The sequence below is a fragment of the Phalacrocorax carbo genome, chromosome 25 (assembly GCF_963921805.1).
Source record: "Phalacrocorax carbo chromosome 25, bPhaCar2.1, whole genome shotgun sequence".
Lineage (NCBI taxonomy): Eukaryota > Metazoa > Chordata > Aves > Suliformes > Phalacrocoracidae > Phalacrocorax > Phalacrocorax carbo.
The window spans coordinates 1,175,618-1,193,028 of record NC_087537.1 but is presented as its reverse complement, the minus strand read 5'-3'; the positions used below and the strand labels follow the sequence as shown (position 1 = coordinate 1,193,028).

At 53.0% G+C, this 17,411-nt stretch overlaps 2 protein-coding genes across 2 annotated transcripts; both read right to left on the bottom strand.

Annotated features, from left to right (window-relative positions):
- Nucleotides 1-255: 255 nt before the first annotated feature.
- LOC135317204 (keratin, type I cytoskeletal 14) lies at nucleotides 256-5,382 on the bottom strand. The gene is made up of 8 exons (XM_064473060.1): nucleotides 4,783-5,382; nucleotides 2,945-3,027; nucleotides 2,487-2,643; nucleotides 2,057-2,218; nucleotides 1,836-1,961; nucleotides 1,490-1,710; nucleotides 1,081-1,130; nucleotides 256-566 (listed from the first exon to the last, which is right to left on the bottom strand). The coding sequence occupies exons 1-8, from the start codon at nucleotides 5,305-5,307 to the stop codon at nucleotides 469-471; spliced, it is 1,422 nt and encodes a 473-aa protein (XP_064329130.1). The 5' UTR covers nucleotides 5,308-5,382; the 3' UTR covers nucleotides 256-468.
- A 4,896-nt stretch (nucleotides 5,383-10,278) lies between these two features.
- Nucleotides 10,279-16,547, bottom strand: LOC135317205 (keratin, type I cytoskeletal 14-like). The gene is made up of 8 exons (XM_064473061.1): nucleotides 15,945-16,547; nucleotides 14,567-14,649; nucleotides 13,877-14,033; nucleotides 13,181-13,342; nucleotides 12,960-13,085; nucleotides 12,614-12,834; nucleotides 10,873-10,910; nucleotides 10,279-10,528 (listed from the first exon to the last, which is right to left on the bottom strand). The coding sequence occupies exons 1-8, from the start codon at nucleotides 16,467-16,469 to the stop codon at nucleotides 10,431-10,433; spliced, it is 1,410 nt and encodes a 469-aa protein (XP_064329131.1). The 5' UTR covers nucleotides 16,470-16,547; the 3' UTR covers nucleotides 10,279-10,430.
- Nucleotides 16,548-17,411: the final 864 nt, after the last annotated feature.

The following is a 17,411-nucleotide window of genomic DNA, read 5'->3' as shown; positions in this document are numbered from 1 at the left end:
TCAAGCATCATCCTTCCATCATTGCCTTCATTTTGTATCTTATCTGGTTTATGCCTCAGTCGGTCCCATGTATGTACAAGCAACGAGTTCGGTAGAAAAAGCTGTCTCAAATTATTTTTGCTCCAAATGGAACCTGTATCCCTCCATTCCCCTCCTCTCGCTGGCTTCTTCTTGTGGTTTCTTAGGACATTCCCTGGCATGAACACACAACCCTGAGGCTTTGAGATCACGTATCAGTGACAGACAAGTCTGCAGTTGCATGAACAAGGAAAAAAGCTTTATTAAATGTGTACAGAGTGCACGACGGCACCCATGTGAAATGGGGGTGAAACAGGGAGGGGGAGCAGATGAATGAAGCTGACTGCTTTCTGTGACACAGCCCCGTCACGTATGGCCTCAGACAATGCTGGGTTCAGCTCGCCACCCCCTGGAGCCGGGGGTCGAGGCTCCACAGAGCTGCGTGCCCTCCTAGCGAGTGGTGAGTGCAACCTGCTCCCGGGAGGAGACCACCTTCCCGTCCTGCACCTCCTCAACGATTGTGCGGACCTGACGGGAAGATGTCGTGACTGCAAAAGGGAAGCAGAGAATGATTATTCAACGGGCAGGAAGGAGGGCAATTTCTTAACATATTATCGGGTGTTGCATGTTCTTAAGAAAGATGTGGGAAAATCCATGAGGAACCGGAAAATGCTGTTTTAAACAAGCCTACATTGGCTAGGAAGAGGGAAGAGCTGATGGAAAGGTCAAGAAGGCAAAAGGCCTCCTCCCTAAATGTATGGTGTCGCTTGATTTTTCAGGTCTGTGTAGAGCCAGGACAGTGGCTGCTCAGTCACGAGGCCCATTAGGGCAAATCGTTCCTGCAGTAAAGGAGCACAAGGCATTTCCCTTCTCGACGGCTTCTCCCTGTGGTGAGCGGCTGTGAGGTGCGCACAAGCTCTGTAGACTGCTGTCACTGATTCAGCCAGCGAGGTGGCACAGCACGCCCGAGGAGTGATTTTCACTCCATCAGTTTGGCAGCTGCTCTAAAAGCAGGTCTCAGAGCTCTTTGTTATAAATATGTGTAGAAAGATAGGTTCTTACCGTCTCTGCCCGAGTGGGAGGACATAGCGGAGGAGTATTGGGAAGAAATGCTGCAAGAGAAGGGGAAAACCAAACACAAGTTAGGGACACAATCCTTTTTTGTTGTTACACAGGGTCTGTATTCAGGCAGGAGGAAATCAGAGAAGTCTCGTAGCAGTAGCTAAAGCCATGGCACAGCTTCTCCTGGAGGGTCAAGGTGCCACCGCCCCCTCCAGCCATGGAAGGTGCCCATTAGAGCATCTCACTGCAGACAGACACCAGAGACAGAGCCACTGGGCACCCGTGGCTGGTATGAACGTAAAGGTGAACCCTGACAACGGCAGTTGGACTGAGTCCCCAGGCAGCATGTTCTGTGCCTATTACCCGCCTCCTCCCGATGTGCCCTCCCAAGAGAAGCCCCTCTACGTACTGGGCGTCCTCGCCCTCCAGGAGCCGGCGGTACGTGGCGATCTCCTGCTCCAGGCGGCATTTGACGTCCAGGAGGACCCTGTACTCCTGGTTCTGGCGCTCCATGTCGCAGCGCAGCTCAGCCAGCTGCTCCTCCACGCTGCTGATCAGCCCCTGCAGCTGGGCCAGCTGGGTGCCGTAGCGCGCCTCTGTGTCGGCCAAGGTGCCCTCCAACGCCGCTTTCTGCGTGCAGAGGAGAGGGGTGGGCTCGGGGGTGGGCGGAGGGTGGGCGGCACGGGAGCACCCACGCCTCCCCTGGCCCACGCTCCCGCGCGCCCCCCACCCCGCAGGGAGCCGGCCCCTCGTACCGTGCTGAGCTGGGACTGCAGGTCGATCTCCAGGCTCTGGATGGTGCGTCGTAGCTCTGTGATCTCCGTCTTGCCGCTCTGAAGCTGCTCCGTGTTGATGGCCACCTCCCGGTTCAGCTCTTCCGTCTGCAGCAACGCAAAACCGTGCCGTTAGAGCACCGGCGAGCGGGCACGGCCCCGGGTCCCGTGCGCCCCGCCGCGCCGCCGGCGAGCCGGCTCACCTTGCTGAAGAACCACTGCTCGGCGTCCCTGCGGTTCTTGTCGGCCAGGCTCTCGTACTGCTCCCTCATCTCAGCCAGGATCTTGGTGAGGTCGATTCCAGGAGCAGCATCCATCTCCACGCTGATCTCTCCACCCACCTGCCCGCGCAGGGCATTCATCTCCTGGCAGAAAAGAGACACGTGATACATGTCATAATGAAATCAGTATATTCCCATCATGGCAAATCTCTTATTTGCACCCAGCACACGAACCTCACAGACCTTCTCCTGGAGTTTCTGTGCGAAGGGATGGTTTCCCACCCCCTTGCCTACTCGGAGTGTCCTGGCAGCCCTAATTGCAGAGACACTCCTGCACACTTGACCTGACCACTTCCCATTGCGCACAAGGTGCATTTCGGAGGTCCCAGTTTGAGCTGGTCTCTGTGCTCACCTCCTCGTGGTTCTTCTTGAGGTAGGCCAGCTCCTCCTTCAGGTTCTCAATCTGCATCTCCAGGTCAGCTCTGGCCAGGGTCAGCTCATCCAGGACTCTGCGCAGGCCGTTGATGTCGGCCTCCACGCTCAGGCGCAGAGCCTGCTCCGTCTCAAACCTGGGAACACACGCACACAGTTGCACCGTGGAGCCCAGCTGATACAGGTTTCTTCTTGCTGTTTCCTTCCCCACCTTGGCACATATCTGCCAAGCATCTCTGATCGAATGTGCGTGCACAGCTCTCCAGGAATGTCCAGGCAATGCTGTGACCAGGAAGAGATGCACGCTTCCCAAATGTCTCACTTCTAGTGAGCAGTGACGTGGTGGAGCAACTTCAGTTGCCGAAAGCAAAGAAAAGCCTTAAGCAGACTGGCTTTTCCCCCCCTTTTCCAAAGAACTGTTGAAGGCATTGGGCTTACTTGGTTCTGAAGTCATCAGCTGCCAGCCTGGCATTGTCAATCTGTAAGACGATGTTGGCATTTTCGACTGTTGCAGCAAGAATCTGGGGGGAGACAAAAGAAAGGAAAAGAGTGAAAAAGTAGTTCCAAAAACGAGCATGCTGCTGCCTGGTTCCCGTTCAAAAGGGGGACTGGAGCAGCACTGAACCTCCCGCCTGTGGGGCTGGACTTGCACATGGCCTCTGCAAAGAGCGGCAGGACGCCCATGCTGTGTCTCATTGCACTGATTCGGTCTTGTGAAGGGAAGACGCCGGCATGAGCACGTGCCGCAGCCTGTTTCCCCCTGCCGGGGTGGCACCTCCAGGCGCTCACACCGTGCTCATACCACGCTCAGAGCCCGGGCAGCACCCTGGGCTTTGCCTGGCCATGCTGAACAGCCCAGCTGAGAAGGGAAAAAGGGTTGAGGAAGGAGCGCCTTGTGCCTGAATCGTTTCGCTTTCGTAACTACACCTGAGGTGCAAATATTTGTTCTGGGATTTGAAAATGATTGGCCATTTAATGAGCCGTAATTTCTGTAGCCACAAGCTAATGAAAAGCTCTCACTGAGTTCTGATGCTTCAGGGGATATCCACGCAATAATCCAGGAATATTGATGTGGTAATTTCCCAGCTGCAGGTTCGGGAAGGGAGGGGAGGGAAGGGAAGGGTCTGCCTCCCTCAGGATCACAAGCAGAGGGTTTCTGTGAGACCCAGCAAATGCAACCTGAGCAACGTGCAAATCTGGAGACAGCTCCTGCCTCCGCACATTCCTGTGCTCCAGATCGGAGCACGCCTGACAAGCTGGAATTTGCAGAGACTCTTTGTGTATCAAGGCAAGAGCCCTTTACCCCAAGGTAAAGGCCCACGAGAAGGGTCAAAGAACTGAAATATTCTAGGTATGCGAGTTCCCCCGGGGCTGACCCTTGAGCCTGTCAGGGCTGCCCCATTCCAGAGCCCCAGGTCAGGCAGGGGTGAAGGACCAGGCAACCAGCTCACGATGATTAATGTGGGCAGAGGGATGACAACGATGGCAGGGCAGGAGAGGAGGGACAGATTCTGGTGCTTTCGTTCAAAGTTTTGTTGCCTAAAACCAGCCAGGGAGCTGCTAAGAATAAAGAAACAAGCTGGGCCATGGTTTCATCTACTGCATTTTAATGCAGGGCACACACCTGACCAGCACCTCTGAAGCCACCTACCACAACCCAGTATGTTTTGACTCCTGGATTTTCATTTGTGTCTGTGTTGGCACCTCCCAAAGAACAGGCATCCCATAGGGCAGTTTCTTTCTTTTTTAACTTCCACCTGGAGCCTCATATCAGGCTAGAAAAGATCTGATTTGTTGGATACTTATGAGAACAACTTAGCATCTCCATTTGCATATCTTTCAGTAGTGAACACTGCCAAAGAGATAGCGAGTCCCTGCCTGCAGAGTGCTTAATCAGGAGCCTGGCAAAGGGAGCACATACTTGGGGCACAAGTAGCATCAAGGAAAGGCAGGGAAGGACTGGCGTGGCAGCACGCACCCTGTAGCATCAGGTCACTGGAACCGAGGGCTGATCGCCTCTGCCTCCTGCTTTCCTGCCCCGTCTTTCGCCCTACACTCAAATGGTCAACAGAAACCCCATCTTTGTGCCTTGGGGGGGGCATGAGCAAGAAACTGCTGTTCATAAATTATGACGGTTATTTCCAAGTGTGCTCCTTCTGTCTTCCCATACCAGACCAATCACCTCTCATTTGTTAACAGCCTTCCCTTCAGCTTTTAGGAATGAAGTCATCTTTTTAAAAGTGACTTTAATAATCTCGATAATCGCAGCACCCTACCTTGTTCCTGAGCTCCTCGATAGTCCTGTAGTAGGGGCTGTAGTCACGCTCGGGACCAGGTCCCTGCTTCTTGTACCATTCCCGGATCTTGACCTCCAGGTCAGTGTTGGCCTCCTCCAGGGCACGCACTTTGTCCAGGTAGGCGGCCAGGCGGTCGTTGAGGTTCTGCATCGTCTCCTTTTCGCCAGCCATGAGGATGCCATCGCTACTTCCAAAGCCAGCCCCATAGCCGCCCCCAAAGGCACCGCCAAAGCCAGCCCCATAGCCACCCCCAAAGCTAGACCCATAGCTACCCCCAAAGCCGCCGCCGAGGCCCCCTCCTACGCTGCTGCAGTAGCTGCCCCCGTAGCCACTCCCGAGCCCCGAGACGATGCGGGAAGAGACAGAGTAGCTGCCAGAGCCTCCGTGGACGCTGGGGGCTCGGTACCCTCCTGCCCCAACACGCACGGAGGAAAGCCTGCTGGAGCCTCCCCCCAGGCCCTTGAGGGAGGTGGAGGAGGAGTATTGCCTGACAGTGGTGCTCATGGCGAAGGCTGGCGGAGGCTGGAGGGCTGGAGAGAGACACCCGCCTCGGCAGCGCAGGCAGCAAGTGCTCGCTTCCCCCTGGCCTGGAGCCCTTTATAGCCCGGGCAGGAGGCGTTGCCGGCGCTTTTTTTTCTCTTGCATTCCCGATGTTTTTCATCACTCCTAAAATCTGAGCCAACTTCCAGAATCGTCATTTTTGCCTTTGTTCTATTCATGCTTTTTGTCATATTCCACTAGGAACTTTTTATCTCACAAAGGATGTCTTTATGCTTCTTCCGTTTCCAAGTAAATAGCCAGGTGTGATTCAAAGTAGGAGGCTCCTTGCTCAGGGCTACATTTTAATGCTGCTTTGTACTGGTAGCTCTGAAACAGAGCTATTCAGACAGCGTTTTGATCGAGTAAGTCAGCATCTCTTTTGCTGTGTCTTTTTGTCCCAGCCAATACAGTTTCCTGTCTCTACTTACACCGTGCACACAGCACACCTGCAGGAACAACACCGTGTCGGGAAGCCCTGAATGTACATCCACAGCCCCTGAGTACAATGGTGCTAGAAGAAACTTGGCTACCAGTCCTGGAAATACAAGTCGTCTCTTTTATCTAGAGGGAGAGGGACGTTCTGTAATGAAAAAGCAATGAAAATGGAATTCATGCTTCAGGGCTCATTTGATTCTTCACTTCGCTTCAGAGACCACCCAAGAGTGGAGGAATGTGAAAAGGCGATAAGATGTTTTGTGTTGTTCTTTGTGAACGAGAGCCTAGCAAGCCATTCAGAAAGGGCAGGGGATGGCTACTGGCTGGCATAACTTCAAAATTACGAGATGCTCCAGGGAAAAAAATGTGGAGTAGCATGAATTTGGTGAAGGATGTAAGGAGAAAAGCTCCCGGTCTCTAAGCACTGTGAACAGGAGCACAAAGCTGACAGTAACATAGCTTAGCTGCTAATGCTAACGATTTCCGTGATTAACATCTCAGTCAGTTGAGTGGGGAGGGGGGAGCGGCAACTTCAGTGAGAGCTTGGAATTTACAGCTCCCATGTAAACAGAGCTCCGGGAGAGATACTGGTTGCCTCTGAAGAACAAAAAGGCTCAAAAATTGAGTGCACCAGGCCTGGCCAAGCTCCGCTGCCTGTTCCCATGCTGACCTGCGTCACGGGCAGAAACCACAGATCTGAGTGTCACTAGTTAATAATGCAGGGTGTGGAGGAGAAGGTATTTCTTATGTGTGTGCATGGTGGATTGTTTGACTGTCTTCGCAGACAGGCCCCAACAACCCCTTCCCAACAGCCAGCTTCTTCCTTAGATCATTTGCCAAAGGAGGGGGGAAACGGTATGGAAATAAGCAACAGAGGTACATTTCTGAGTAGCTTTGAAAGGCATGGCTCCCTCCCTCTATCTGAAGAAAGCTGGAAGCGATACAGGAGTGGGTTGTGTCCTTGGAACATCAGGAGCCGGCTGCTGTGGAGAAGCACAGCTAGCGATGTTCCCATTTGCCACCGGTGAACGGAGACAAGTCTGTACGACTTGGAGAGCTGGAGACGCGGAGTCTCCACCCTGTTTGCTCTGGCCGGAGGACAGGTTCAGTCTCTTGGCGGCAGCATCCCCTTGTCGCGTGAGCGCCAGCAGACGGGGCGCGGAGCCGGCGGACGCCCACTTTCTGCTCGGCTTCCCCAGGTGCGGATGGCACAGGCGGAGCGGCACGGGGGCGGCTGCCACATGCGGCTGCAGGGAACGTGCTTCCTCCCCACCTCCGTTCCCTCACCGTCAACCGGGTGATACGAAAGGGCACAACTCGTGGCTTGTCCCCGCTGAGCGCAGCGGTGGCACAAAGAACGGGGAGCGTCAGTGGCACACCTAGTACAGACCCCCGCGCCGGTCCGAACCCTCAGCTTGGCGCGAGCAAAGCCCTCCAGACCCGTCCGCCAGCAGCTGTCATCGGCTTCCCACAGACAGGCGCGGGATGAGTAGCTGTCACGACGTTACAAGGGTAACGGCACGTTCTTTCTTTACCTGAAATTGCCTTTTCTTTCATCTTTTGTTTCCTATTTAACCGCTATGTCATAAAAATACACATTGCTCAAAACATCTATGATATTTTGATAATACCACAAGGCAGCAATTAAAATCATGAGGTGTTAATTAAGACTTAAAACAACATATTAAAAATTCTAAGGCATTATTTACATGACCTCCCATTGAACACAACCACAAATGACTATGTATTCTTTGTATTGCACTCTTTTAAATAAAAGGCTGACTATTAAACCAGATTCTGCCTCTCTTTCATGAGCGCATGCACACTATGAGCCTCTTTTTTATACATTTCAAAATCAGAAGGCCAGTTCTATGGCATGACAGTAATTTTAGGGTAGCACATTGGTGTTTAAACATGCAATTCTGTCTTGCTTCAGGAGGAAAATGGAGACGAAGTTCTGGCTCCAAACGTATATATCAGCCGTCCCGATAGATTAAACTACCCGGTCGAAAACACTTCTCTGTTTATTTTAGTGCACTTTTAAAGGTTGCCCCAGTATCAAAATATCATAGGAAAGTTCCCTAAAATGAGCCGAAAAGCCACGCCTTAACGTCTCTTGCTAAAGTGGTCTTTTATGTCAGATTAACTCAGTGTAGCCTGAGAAGTCAAACCGTCTTTCTGGAATAAAATACCACGTTCTGAAACCTGCCTCAAGCTGCCGCTGCCTGTCCGCATAAGCCACCACCTGCAGCTCCCTCCTCAACGGGTTTCTTAAGGTCAGGACTAATTATTAATGCTTAAGGCAGGAGAGAATCAGCATCTGTTTTCCACACCTCCCTCACAATTTGCAGTAGCAAGAGTAACTAAAACAGAGGGTTTTGTTAGCAAAGCATTATTTGTTGCTTCTACAGCAACACCGGTGTGCCCAGACTTCTCCAGGAGCAAATACACAGCACGGATGAATTCCAGCCAGGCACGTTCAGCGTGGCCACGCCGGGTGTCGCGGGGGGCGCAGCCGGAGGGGCACGACCACCGCGGGTTGCTCAGGGGAGCTGCGAGAGGTGTTGGTGGTCCCCGCACCATCCGCGGGGAGAACAGGGCGTCCCTAAGAGGTGGCCTGGGAAGCCCCGAGTGTTAACTGCAGGCTGTGTCTGTCCTTCCTGGGCATCTGAGCTCAGGCTGCGCGACACCCGCCCTCACCCAGCGCCGGGGCACGGAGCACCCCTCGGGGGCACCCCCCAGGCTCCTTCAGGCGTGCGGGAGCAGGGCGAGCGCAGTCTGTAGCACTGCAGAAATGCTGTGGCTGGAAGAGCCTCAGGTCGGGAACCGTGCCCTGTTATTTGCTTGTGGCCCGTCCGCGATGCACCACGAGGGCGTGCGGTGGCAGAGCACGGGGAGCCTTTCTGACCACACCGCTCCTTTACTGGCTCGTGTCTATGTGTCCTTTGGTGGAATCTGAGTGGAAATGAGATCACTGTTCATCAGCGGTCAGGTTCAAAACCAAAGCTGTGTCTACCACAAGTGGGTGGATGCTGGGAGTACGTTAAGCCAGCTCGCGCAGGGCTGCTGTGCTCAGGGCTGCTGCGCAGGGTGCACGGGGCAGCTGGTGCCCTGCACGTGCCGCAGAGGATCTGCGATGCATGGACGAGAGGAAACGGCCTCAAGCTGGGCCAGGGAAAGTTTAGGTTGGATATTAGGAAAAAATTCTTCACCGAAAGGGTTGTCGGGAGTTGGAACAGGCTGCCCAGGGAGGTGGTTGAGTCTCCATCCCTGGAGGTATTTAAAAGAAGGGTAACATGGTGCTTGAGGATATGGTTTAGTGGTGGCCTGGGCTGTGATAGGTTAGCGGTTGGACTCGATGGTCTTAAGGGTCTTTTCCAACCTTAACGATTCTGTGGTTCTATGACAGCGGATGCAGCCCCAGCCGACACCGGCAGAGCTGCTTGGCTGCAGCACGGGGTGCCTCAAGACCGTCCACCCCTGCCACAGCTACCTCGGCTTGTGGTGTGGATGACGCACTGCGGGGATCCTTTCAATGTTTTGAAAGAAAACGGAATTCTCACTTATGTCCCCATAAAACCCAGGCAGATCTCCTGGAAAGGGGTCTTAAAACTGTGTGGCCAGCTTTATTCTTAGACGCATTCAGTAGCGTTTCTCTGAATCATCCCACTGATTTAGAAGCTGGATTTATGAAGTAATAAATATGTCAGAATCCAGCCAAGAATCTGTCTGAACTGGCTTTCCAGGAACGGCTGGGCCAGCTGACGGCAACGTGAACTGCTGCATCAGGAACAGCCACAGACAGCCAGGGAGTGCCAGAAATAACTCCCAGGGGAGCTTTAATGTTATTGCTGGTACAGACCATACCCACCACTTACCATCGCTTGTTTTCCTCACCCTTTAGCAGTGCCTTTGGAAGCAAGAATCAAACTAAGCTGAGTTTGTTTTCCTGGAGGGGCATCAGCCGGGGTATCCCGGCCACAGCGACGGCTTAATTTCATTTTAGCACAAAGCTTGTTATCTGCACTGCACGGCAACTGCTGAGGCAGAGCTGGGAAGGGAGTCGTTTGCAGGGTCCTGGCTGCATGACCTGAGTTTTGGTCACTTTCTTGCTTGGACTCACTGAATTAAAAGCTTCAGCTCTAGTGTTGCTGTACGTTGCAGCCAGGGGAGCGGCGCTTTGCCCCAGTCTGAAAGTCACAGTGCCGAACCGGAGAGGAAATACGAAGATTCTCACAAGTTTCACCTGCCACGACCACGTAATCTGTTCCTTTCTAGACCTCCACCCACATCAGCTGTCTTCACTGAAGCAGCCAGGTCTCGGGTGTTACAGAGTGTAGGTGTACTGGCCCCACCGCCTGGGTACCCAAGACAGAGAATGCTACTGTTCCAGAGAGGAGATCTGTCCTACGGCCCCAGGAGCGGGACAGCCTGGCTCTCCAGAGCAACAAGACAAGACCCCGGTTTGCACAAGCGCAAAGAAAAGCTTTATTTGATTTCTGAGCGCGGCACAGCGCTTAGAGAAAGGGTGAGGGAAGCCAGGGTGCGACAAAAAAGGGAAGATGTGTTTCGTGATCTGCACAGCCGCGGCACATAAGCTGGAATCTTCGCTTGCTTTGCTCCTCGAGGTTTGCAGCAAACCGGGCAGCGCCTCAGTGGGCAGCCTGGGTGATCTGCTCACGGGAGGAGATCACCTTCCCGTCCTGCACTTCCTCGAAGATTGTGCGGATTTGGCGGGTAGTTACAGGTCCTACAATGGAGAAAGAAGGAGCCGTTATTTACAGGGAAGCAAGGAGAAAGTGTCCTGAAGTATTTCACAGGTAGATTTGTTATTACCAACAACTGCCTCCAAAACCCAATATAGCCACCACGCTCCTACCCCTGAACACTTTATTATACAGTTCCAGTCTGCATGGAAAATCTTCTGAAATGTGTTTTGCTGTATCGTAAGAGTGGCTTATGTCAGTTCACATTTTGAAAATGTAATAAAATAGTCATTCTAGTAAATTAGTAAAAAGAGTCTGTGCTAAGAAGGTGGCTAAGGATATGACAGAGCTATGTGTGATCAGTGCTTCAGCCAAGACATGTTCTTACCTTCTTTCACAGGCTGCGAGACATAGTGGGAAGACATGCTACAGGAGGAGGAAAGAGAATGAATGGTCAGAAACAGAAAAAAAAGTGAGTAGTCTCTAAGACAAAACCGTTATTTAAAACCCCGCCTTTTCTACTTGGCCAGTATGTGATTAAAATCTGGAAACCGCCTAGTGTCAAAATGGAAAGGAAGAAAACGCTAAGGGTGTTTGTGCGTCGCATTAACAGCAGGAGTGTGAGGAGTGGCTGGGGGAGGCCCTACCGCTGAGTCACGGGGTTCAGGCAGGACCCCTTCCTTTCTAAACTCCTGCTCCGAGAGGAGTCTGGTGCAGCTAAGTCCAGTCTTAGTCTCAGACTTGGTCAATGGTTTGTTTTTTAAGGATTGTAGATGTAACCACCCATCAGGGTATTTGTTGTCAGTAACTAATTCAGCAGCTGCCCCGGCCGGTCACGTTCAATGAGAACGATCAGGGCTAGATTAATGAATAGTACGATTTATCAAAGCAACAGATACACAGGTTCTTTGGATTACCGGTGATAAATCTGCTGGTTACAAGGCACACAGAAATACCAAGAATATGAGTAACACTGCGAGGCTACAAGTGCGCTAAGCAAATATGAAGCGACTCTAAGGCATTGGAGTCACACTGTCAATCTCCAATGCATTTGGAGAGTTAAGCAGCTCTAATATATTAGAGATTTACCGTGACTCTATAGAGAGGTTTCTAAGTTTTCCCGGGGAAGCAGTTGGTATAACCAAGTGTACAAACCCTACCCAAAGGCGTCCCAGTGCGGGGGAAGAGAGGCTCAGCCCATCAGCTGCTCCCAGGAGTCGGAGTGGTACATGATGGTATCTGCCCTAACACCCTCTTAAACTATTTTATACTATTTTTTACCTTTCAGGTGGAGCTTGAGTGACTCTAGTTGTACATACCTTTATTAGGATTGGTGTAAAATTTCCTCACTTTGCTTTTAAAGGTGTAAACTAGAAAAATTCCAAGCGCGTGCCCAGTGAGGCGGGGTCACACCTTAGAGGCAGGTCACTTTTGGGATGGAGGTGTGTTTTGGTATTATAACGATATTATAATGAGCAAAGTTAACCAAAAGGAGAGCATTTTGTCAAAAGCATGACAGACTGTTGGCTCAGGGTGGCAAATGTGCAGCGTGCCAGCTCCATGGTACCTCGAGTTCCCATTTATCCCAGAGCCTGGCCGCGGTGCCTCCCCACCGCTCCACCCTCCGGACAACTCTTAGAGTCAGGATGCCAAGTTCTCCTGGCACTGCCGACATCTAAGGTTACAAGCCTAGGGAACTTCATGGAATGGATTCCTCACATCAGCTGCGCTCCTCCCTGACAGCTGCTTCAATGCTGTACCTTTTCTAAAAACACAAGTTTAATTTCCAGGTCACCCGCAGCGATTACTCCGCAGCGCGCGCCAGCGGGGTCAGGCACACAGGCAGCCCGCACCCAGGCCGCAGGGAGCAGCAGCGCTACCTGCCCCTCACCCCGATTACACAGACACCGGAGGGGTGGGAACTGCGTCCCAGGGATGCTGCAGCGCTGTGAGAACCATGGGGCTGTTCAGGACTGGTAGGGCTGAAAAGGGAGACCCTGCTGCGTGCCATGGGTCAGGAAATGGGCTCACAGGATCGTCCAGGGAATGTGGGTTGCTTGTTATTTATTTCCTTTGCTGCTACCCGCCTCCTCCCGATGTGCCCTCCCAAGAGAAGCCCCTCTACGTACTGGGCGTCCTCGCCCTCCAGGAGCCGGCGGTACGTGGCGATCTCCTGCTCCAGGCGGCATTTGACGTCCAGGAGGACCCTGTACTCCTGGTTCTGGCGCTCCATGTCGCAGCGCAGCTCGGCCAGCTGCTCCTCCACGCTGCTGATCAGCCCCTGCAGCTGGGCCAGCTGGGTGCCGTAGCGCGCCTCTGTGTCGGCCAAGGTGCCCTCCAACGCCGCTTTCTGCGTGCAGAGGAGAGGGGTGGGCTCGGGGGTGGGCGGAGGGTGGGCGGCACGGGAGCACCCACGCCTCCCCTGGCCCACGCTCCCGCGCGCCCCCCACCCCGCAGGGAGCCGGCCCCTCGTACCGTGCTGAGCTGGGACTGCAGGTCGATCTCCAGGCTCTGGATGGTGCGTCGTAGCTCTGTGATCTCCGTCTTGCCGCTCTGAAGCTGCTCCGTGTTGATGGCCACCTCCCGGTTCAGCTCTTCCGTCTGCAGCAACGCAAAACCGTGCCGTTAGAGCACCGGCGAGCGGGCACGGCCCCGGGTCCCGTGCGCCCCGCCGCGCCGCCGGCGAGCCGGCTCACCTTGCTGAAGAACCACTGCTCGGCGTCCCTGCGGTTCTTGTCGGCCAGGCTCTCGTACTGCTCCCTCATCTCAGCCAGGATCTTGGTGAGGTCGATTCCAGGAGCAGCATCCATCTCCACGCTGATCTCTCCACCCACCTGCCCGCGCAGGGCATTCATCTCCTGGCAGAAAAGAGAAACACATCTTCATGCAATCCCACAATCAGCATGTAAGGACGTTCCTCTCAAGGCAAAGTCCTTCAGGAAAGGTATTTCCTGAAGGTATTTCCGCAGGTATTTCTGGGGCAGATCAACAGAGAGGAAACTGGTGCCTTCCCTCCACAATCACAAATAAAATAACCCCAATCCTCAAGAAATCTCCATCTGAGTTAAATTTGGCTTTCTTCAGAGAATAAATCCGAGCCTGTAGTTGACTTCATTTCTCAGGAGATAGATCTCCCAGGCCTGAAGCTGCTAGGATTGTTAATAAATCTCTAACAGCTACAGTGGACATGACCGAAAGAAGAAGTGGTGAATGGTTTTATACAGGCTCCGGAGAGGATGCGCTGTTATCCAGAATGCATCCTCTCTGCTTCCTTGCCAGCACTTCTCCTCTTCCCTCCCAGCAGCTCAAAACTCAGCCTAGCTTAAAGGCTGGGCCAGAACTCATATTTCTGGGCCTAGGCTGGACTTTTTCGAGCCTGTGTCTGTGCTCACCTCCTCGTGGTTCTTCTTGAGGTAGGCCAGCTCCTCCTTCAGGTTCTCGATCTGCATCTCCAGGTCAGCTCTGGCCAGGGTCAGCTCATCCAGGACTCTGCGCAGGCCGTTGATGTCGGCCTCCACGCTCAGGCGCAGAGCCTGCTCCGTCTCAAACCTGGGAACACACACGCACAGTCACAAAAGTCACACGGGATCTTCTCCAGGCGGGGACAGAGCACCTCAGCGCTGCTGCCGTCGTCGTGTCAACTCTGCACGACGCCAGTGGTGCACGGACAACCTTCTGACGGCGAACGCTAGCGAACGCAGGGGGACACCTGGTCAAACAGTGTCCGTCTGAGCCCCCATCACCTGATACCACTGCGCCGTGTTACTGGGTCCGGGCTTTGCTGAGCTACACACACAAGTTAAAGGCACAGCAGAGGCACAGTGCCAGTTCTCTGCACAGAAGAGGTCTCACACATCTTGCCACAGAGGAGCAAGCAATGGAATAAAATAGCCAAGTTTTGGATGGAAGTAAAACAATCCCTAAATGCCTACAGATTTAGATAACCTACTGCTTTGGAAATTACACCTGCATTTTGAAGGCCTTATTTCCACATTGCCCTTGGGTTTCGGATGGGATTTCCTCCCCATTTCATCAAATGTCTCTGCAGACTTTGTTCCATTTTGTCAGGAAATGTGGCTTACTTGGTCCTGAAGTCATCAGCTGTCAGCCTGGCGTTGTCGATCTGCAGGAGGAGGTTAGCGTTGTCCACTGTGGCCACCAGGACCTGGCGGGTGGAGGATAAAGAAAAAGCACTCAGTGAGTGTCAGGAACTCGCCCTGGCTGACCAAGGGGTGGGAGCACAAGGGAGGCTGTCGGGACAGGAACAGTTCTGGGGATCCTTGGGTTTCCTTAGCAGAAGCGTGTACTGAATCAGGACAAGCGAGACACAACAGAATGACTGCGGGGGGGGGCTGGTTACCCCGTGACCTCCCTTCCCAAAAATCCTTCAGTAAGTATTTCAAAAGGCTTCATGAAGCCATGTAAGATGTGTGAGACCTGATGACAGCATTTGTTCCCATGCTTCAGGGCATGTGCTGATTATGCAAGGGTGAAGGAGGAATCACCTGCTCCCCCATCCACAGCACCGAGCGGCCCTTCTGGCCGGACAGGTGGACCAGCAGGGTGCTTGTGCTTGGCAAACCTTGTGCCCATTTGTTCAGGGATGGACTTAATTTTTTTGACTGCAGAAATGGAGCAAAACGCAGTGAGCAGGTGCCTACGGCTTCTGATTTTTATATTACAAAACCAGGAGCAAATAATCCACACCGGGAGAAGATTCGAGTCAGAGTTTGGGAGGACATCGGTTATGGTGCCAAGGCGAGGGAGGGAAAATGGATTCCCTGCAACATTTGCCAGCGGTCCTGCAGCTCCAGCTGCACACAGCCTTCCTTCATGTTTACTAGGGGCAATTCTTATGTCAGAAGTAACAGAGAAGAACAAAGTCAACTCTTGAGTATTTCCTCCAAAACAGGGGGGTGGGAATCAAATCAGAACCAAGAAAAGTTCCCCCCCCCCCCGAGCTGCCTGGGTTGGTGGGTCGCAGCAAGCCTGGCCCTGGGGCAGCGACTGCCAAAAGGAGGCGAAAAGCTCGTTATTGGTCAGTTCCACCTTTTTCTCTTTAGCATCTAAATCACATCAATAACGAGGAGCTGAAACAAGTTTGCAAAGTCTTTGTACGTTTAGAAGCATCACATCAACGTTCCACAGTTTGCACAGACCTACAACTCTCCCTGCAGACTCATTTTAAACTCCCGAAAAACACGCAGGCTTGTCTCTTATACTTCACTTTTCCATTATGTCCTTTTACAACTGCTTTTCCAGTGCAACCTGCCACTTGTTCCGTCTAGAAGGATGTAACCAAAAGCTGACACTGAGAAATCCCTGAATTTCCAGCCTGGCACTCTGCATGTGCATCCAAGATGCTTTTTATGACATAGTGATTAGTAATCACAGAGGTAGCAGCCAGTGTTAATAGCCTTCCCTTCTGATAACAAGACTGTGTTAATCGCAGCACCCTACCTTGTTCCTGAGCTCCTCGATAGTCCTGTAGTAGGGGCTGTAGTCACGCTCGGGACCAGGTCCCTGCTTCTTGTACCATTCCCGGATCTTGACCTCCAGGTCAGTGTTGGCCTCCTCCAGGGCACGCACTTTGTCCAGGTAGGCGGCCAGGCGGTCGTTGAGGTTCTGCATCGTCTCCTTTTCGCCAGCCATGAGGATGCCATCGCTACTTCCAAAGCCAGCCCCATAGCCGCCCCCAAAGGCACCGCCAAAGCCAGCCCCATAGCCACCCCCAAAGCTAGACCCATAGCTACCCCCAAAGCCGCCGCCGAGGCCCCCTCCTACGCTGCTGCAGTAGCTGCCCCCGTAGCCACTCCCGAGCCCCGAGACGATGCGGGAAGAGACAGAGTAGCTGCCAGAGCCTCCGTGGACGCTGGGGGCTCGGTACCCTCCTGCCCCAACACGCACGGAGGAAAGCCTGCTGGAGCCTCCCCCCAGGCCCTTGAGGGAGGTGGAGGAGGAGTATTGCCTGACAGTGGTGCTCATGGCGAAGGCTGGCGGAGGCTGGAGGGCTGGAGAGAGACACCCGCCTCGGCAGCGCAGGCAGCAAGTGCTCGCTTCCCCCTGGCCTGGAGCCCTTTATAGCCCGGGCAGGAGGCGTTGCCGGCGCTTGTCGTCACCCCTGACAGCCAGAGCCAAATTCCAGAATCATCATTTTTCTCTCCCCGATTTCATGTCTTTTGTCACATCCCACTAGAAGCACTACGGCACACACAGGATCTTCTCTTTCCGCTTTAGTTCCCAGCACCCGGCGTGATTCACACCGAAGGCTCCTTGCTCACGGCTACGTTTTAGCATTTCACGTCGCACCTGAGATGCAGAGGTGCTCGCTCCGGCTCCACCCCGCTGCTCCTTCGTGAAGCAACACTAGTGAGGCCTCTGTGATACGCCAAGTCGCCCGCAAGTGTCTTATATCATTAAAAATCTACAAATCTATTTATTTGCTTTTTTAAAAAGTCTAAAGCCAATGAAAGCTGCTGACTTAAGAGCTCTACGCATCCATAATCTTTATATGGGCCAACACAAAGCCAGATGGAAATCTTCCTGTCGGGACCTCTATCCCGGGACAAGCACAGACCTGGTGGTATTTGTGTGCTGATACCGTATTTGGCAGAAACCTTGTAGCTCAAAGGAGAAGAAACTCCAGTGATTTCTTCTTACATACCGGCCTACAGAGACTGAAAAGTCCCTACAGCAGTGGTTCTTCAGTCAGTTTAAAAGGCAGATGCCCGACGTTTCCCAGAGGCACCTGCTTTGCTGCACCGCCTTTCACAGCCTGCACAGAATCAGCCTGTGACTCCTAAAACATTTGTAGAAGCTGAAAACTTCTGTGCCACAATTTAATCTGTTTCATTGCTAAGGCAGGTTTTAATGCTCAGAGTCTAAATCAGAGAAAAACAATTTGAAGCTACATTAGACACCCGCTGC